This window comes from Cibotium barometz, chromosome 65, assembly GCF_041138505.1.
Source record: "Cibotium barometz isolate CiBa-2024 chromosome 65, ASM4113850v1, whole genome shotgun sequence".
NCBI lineage: Eukaryota > Viridiplantae > Streptophyta > Polypodiopsida > Cyatheales > Cibotiaceae > Cibotium > Cibotium barometz.
Genome location: NC_141110.1, coordinates 20,167,722 through 20,173,045, shown reverse-complemented (window position 1 = coordinate 20,173,045; position 5,324 = coordinate 20,167,722). Strand labels below are relative to the sequence as shown.

At 43.5% G+C, this 5,324-nt stretch overlaps 1 protein-coding gene across 1 annotated transcript; it reads right to left on the bottom strand.

Annotated features, from left to right (window-relative positions):
* Window positions 1–1,353: 1,353 nt before the first annotated feature.
* Window positions 1,354–3,251, bottom strand: LOC147603028 (uncharacterized). The gene is made up of 2 exons (XM_086797314.1): window positions 1,963–3,251; window positions 1,354–1,823 (listed from the first exon to the last, which is right to left on the bottom strand). The coding sequence occupies exon 1, from the start codon at window positions 3,140–3,142 to the stop codon at window positions 2,450–2,452; it is 693 nt and encodes a 230-aa protein (XP_086653440.1). The 5' UTR covers window positions 3,143–3,251; the 3' UTR covers window positions 1,354–1,823; window positions 1,963–2,449.
* Window positions 3,252–5,324: the final 2,073 nt, after the last annotated feature.

Sequence of the window (5,324 nt, the reverse complement as noted above, 5' to 3'; positions counted from 1 at the left end):
CATGCTACTGCTAGCCAAATGAAAAGTTATCTTACCCCTTCTTTGGGACCACCTAGAGCATTTGCAAATCACAACTTTCTTGCGCGTCCCAGAGCTTTTTTGTTATTTCTCTCACAATGCAATCACATCAATCTACCTTAGTCTACCCACTCAACCTTGTAGTCTAAAAATCCTTTGGCGGACACTTGGCGGCACAAAATTGCCCGTGCTCTCTCAATGAACTAGTCATTAGAAGAGGACAAACTTCTATACCAGTCACGAGTTCTAGCATACCTGCAAATGCTACCTCTTATCTCTCCTAATTTTCCCAGAGTCGTGCATAAACTTTTCCTACATGCTGCTCCTCCAGCCTTCCTCCACTAGGAAGGTGCATCCCATTCCTTAGCATGTTTGACCTTCTCTTTGGCCTCATTGCTCCTGCATGATGGCTAATGCTATGGACCTTATAGAACCCATTAACAATGTCACAGATCTTCAGAAAACAAGCGGTTGCATATGATAAATAAAGCACAGATTGGGAGGCAAATAATACGAAACAATTCAAGAAAAATTCCACATGTAACAACATAAAGAGGATAAGCATACCAGTCTCATAAAAATGGTTGATATATATAGCTTCATAAGGTCAGAAAAATCTGAACTTATGAATTGAGAGATTTGAGAAAGAAATAATAGTGAATAAGGACAAAGACAAAAACAAAGCATTTGAAAGATCAAAAATAAATAAACTAACAAACCTAGCTACTAAGGAGGAGAAATCAAAAGATAATATCATACGAAGACTTTTAATTAAGACATTAAAAAAAAAACAAAAAACAAAAAACAAACACAAACAAACAAAAAATACAAAACAAAACAAAAAAACAAAAAACAAAATAGCAAAACAGAGAACTGTAAACTCTAGACCTAAAGCACTAAGAGCTAGAACCATTCATTAAGCTAAACTTTAAAAAAGACTTCGACTCAAAAGTGCAACCATTAACTCCAATGTCTGTCCGAACATGAAGTGTAGGTTCATCGACTCTATCATGCATAGCGTGGACAATAAGCTATGACATCCCTACTCACGTGGCTTTGATTATGCAAAAGCCTATTTCCAAATCGCATGCTTATGTTGACGCACAAAAGCCACATAAAAAGGGTTGATGTCGGGGGCTTTGATTATGTAAAAAACTCAGGCGAAGATGCAACAACCCATAGTTCAACAATGATGGACAAGCAAACTTGGGACTTCCTGATGCACGCTCTCATCAAGTAAGAACCTATACAGAGGTCCGTTTCAAAGGATGTCTACACACAGCCACCAGAGTGCTTATCACAGGAACAAGAAACCATGCACATGAACCCCACATGTTTCTCAACTAGGTCTATGTTTAACATGAGCCTCAGCACAAATATTTCCAGCCCAGTTGCAACAAGGGAACTTTTGTCAAAATTCAGTTCTTACTAGGAAAGCTGGATTCCGTCGCAAATTTGGTCCTTCATATGCTGGCATTCACTAACATCATTTCAAACTTGGGAAAGAGGGCCATGAGCGGTTCGGCACCTGCCATTAAGACTTCTAAATCTACTTCCTGGCCTATCACTATTTCTGAAATTATGACATGGAGGCACATATCCATTCCCTAATTCATCATGCCCAGTGACCGGCTAACCCTTTTATCAAAATTCCTGAAAGCTTACATGTCCTTCAACCATACCATTCCCCAAAATCTTGCTTACCACGGCCTGACATGTTGCTCCCTCCCTCCAAAAGGACCCAGATTAACCGTTAGTCTGGATGTTCTGCAGAAAGGCTCCCGGCTACTGCCGCTCGCTTCTACCTGCAGAGAATGGTGGCCATTATGCACTCTATCTTGTCATGGACATTACAGATACGCTTTCGATGTGCCATAAACTACTCCCACTGAAAATCAAGACATAACTAGCTGAAGATAATCCAAATGCTAAAAGCAAACATACCTAATGTGCAAGAAAACCCCAGAATGCTGCCATGAAGATGATGAGCAAAAAATAGTGATAGTAGCCGAAATTTCTTTACACAGAATGTATGCTACTGTATGATAAAGGTGATAGAAAAGCCATGTGGCATGCTACAAATCTGTCGAACCAAACTCATCAATAAACACTTTGACAATGACCAACTTTTTAAGTCAGGTGATGTGAGGCACTGATGTGCAACACATGTATCACAAACATGGAAGCTGGTTCAGAATCCCCACCATGGTCCTTGTCATGCAAAGGCGCATTCAAACATACATGGAAGCTGGCTCAAAACTGAGATGGTCTTCGCACTGGGCACACATACATGGAGTCTGGTGCAGAATCCCCACCAGTTGAAAAGTGCATGTCCTGCACACATGCAAGGAGGAGTACGTAAACCAGCCTTTCTGTCTTCCACTGTTTCCACCGTGTTCCCACTTCTCAATGATGCTTTTGGAGATGGCAGCTACAGCAATACAATTAAGAGGGCAAGGAGAATTGCTGCTATGACGGAGTACTTCAGAGCTGCTAATGTTATGGTTATGGCCACCAGGAGGAGCTGCCAAAATATCTGCAGTATGGCCAAGCCAAGCAGACCAGTGAGCAGCAAAGCCAGCAGGTTCTCCGGCGTAGGTTCCACAATCTCACGCCACTGTATCTCAAAATCTCTGCCGTCCAAGGCAAGGATTTTTTCTTGTTTTGGAGGATTTTTCTCCTCACTGCGCCGAACCCCTGAACCTAACCCTAAATCAGGAAACCTTATTTTGAAGCTCTTCCAGAACCTCCTTTTTGCAGGAGTTTCTGACTCTGTACTCTGTACTTGGATTGCTTCAACGTTTTCAGCTGTTTCTTCTTCCTCTTTCCCTTCTTCGGGCCTCTTGTCGGGAGCATTTGGCTGTTCTGATAGTTCGCCATCTCTAGTTTGTGCTGCAGCATCTTCTTCTTCTTCTTCTTTTCCTTCTTCTTCGCGGGACACTCCGTTTGATGACCGCTTGTCGTTGGCAAAGATGCGCGCCGATGGCTTTACAGAGAAGGGCGATCGACGGATGGAGAAGCTTCCACCGCTTAGACGAGCAGGAAGGGAGAAACGTAGACCGTGAGTGCGGCGGCCTACTTCACAGAAGCACAGCAATGGCGAAGGAGAAGGGGAGGACGCCATGGCCGATGGGCTTCATTCGCTTCTCCCAACGCCGATTGCAACAATAAGGAACTAACATTTTTCTGGTGTTGGGACCAAATCACCCTTGAATACTCCGTTTAACGAAATACGAATGACTTCTAATGTCTCTACGATCACAGAAAGTTCTCATCTCCCAAATGAGAAAGTTCTCATCTCCCAAATGATTACAACTATCAGAAATCTACCTCCATAGATATTTTTTTTAATCATGAAGAAATTTCCTATGGATTCAAAATTGTTGTACTTGTATAGCATGAGCTGCATCTCCCTTGCTCCAACAAAAGGCTTATCCTCGTGCCATGCACCCTCATCTGACCTCGTCGTGCCCTCAGCCAGCCCTTCCCTTCCTCTGCCTACAATCAACCTACAGCCCACTACCACCTCTCTCAACACCTTTCATCTCCCTCCATCATAAGGTCTAGTATGCACATGGATGGTAACAAGGTATGACCAGTGCACCCTACATACGCTGGGGAGCCCAGACAGAGAGAGATGGGCACTAGCCAGCATGGTATACCCTCGAGATAGAGATGGAGAGAGGAGTACAAGAAAACCCGACATGCACTATAGACAAGAATGCCTCTTGCTCGGCAACAAAGAGTCTGAGAGATTGAGACTGTACAAGCTTGCCCAAGCCCAAGCCCAAGTGCAGCAACAAAGCGAGTTGGCAGGGACAGAGCGAGCTTCTTGTGAGAGAGAGGAGACGTGGGCATTGAAGAGGCATGCAACATGCAGGGATTCATCAGAAGAGACATCATGAAACGACACTGCAATGCAAAGTGGTTCCATTTTATTAATTCTCACTTTTCTAAGGTTTTAAACCTTAATACTAGATCACCATCAACTAATTAATTGATTTTCCTTTTCCGCAAACTTTGGGTCCCTAGTCCCATTATTATTTATTTATTTATTCAGGCTACTCCCATATACTCATTAATTAGGAACTAATAAATGAATACATTAAGGTTTAAGTTTTATACATTAAAAATCAATTTAGTCCAAAAAATATATATATATATTTATTTTATCTTGCGTCGTTTTCACTCGTCTGTCATCTCTCACAGGGTCGTGAGGTTCTCTAGGAATTGTCACCAAGAAAAAATCATTCATCTCTTCTCTCTCTCTCTCTGCCATCGTTCGCCTCTGACATTAGCACTCTCTCTCTCTCTCTCTCTCTCTCTCTCTCTCTCTCTCTCTCTCTCTCTCTCTCTCTCTCTCTCTCTCTCTCTCTCTCTCTCTCTCTCTCTCTCGTGCACACGAGGATATTGCCCAACCAGAAATGCATCCGAAGTCTCCAAAATACTTTTAGGCAAATCGGCTTCCAGACGTATCTAAAAAAAATCAAAATTTACCTTAGGTTCTACCCTTTGCCATTAATTAATTAAATGGCCCAATAAATTTTGGCACCCATATTCGCATCACCTTAACTGTTATCTTTTTGGTATTAATTAATACACGTCTAAATTAATGCCAGCTAAGGTTGAGCCTTAAGGGAATATGCACCCATGATTAAGAAGGTTTGCTCGAAAAGGCCACTCCAAATTTTCTAAAAAGGTAGAAGTGCGGCAACTTGCCCATGGCCACCTACCACCTATCTCCTCCACCTTTGTCCCTTCTATGGGTGGAGCTTCTCTCCTCACCTTCCCGTGCAGACGACTTCTATATATCTTTTACATGGCTTACTCTTGCCCGCCACATGTAACATTTTTTTGCGCCTTCCATGTCTAGACCTCTGCATGAGCCTGAGCCGCTACCCCGCCGCCGTGGTGGTTAATGTAAGGAATAGGCCGCCTCTCTTGCAGGTCCCAGGTTATAGGCTGAGGTCTCGCAGAGTGGCCGCCTCCACCTCCAAATATGATGAATGCAAACGCGCCAGCTCCTTTGTTTGAATCCTTCGTTTCGTCGTCGTCGTGTTTGCAAACGCGCCAGCTCCTTGGTGGTGAGCCTCTTTGTTTGTCCTCTCTCTCTATCTTTGTGTTTCTTGCAGCCTATTGGCAGGCTAACCCTTTGTGTGTCTTGCAGGCTATTGGCAAGACGTGCTCCACCAGTGGATGTGCTCCTTCTTGCGCTTTTTCACTGTGTTGGTTCGCGCTCCCGACTGGCTCGACGTGCTCCAATGGATGTGCTCCTTCTTGTGCTTTTTTATTGTAGGACCTCCCCA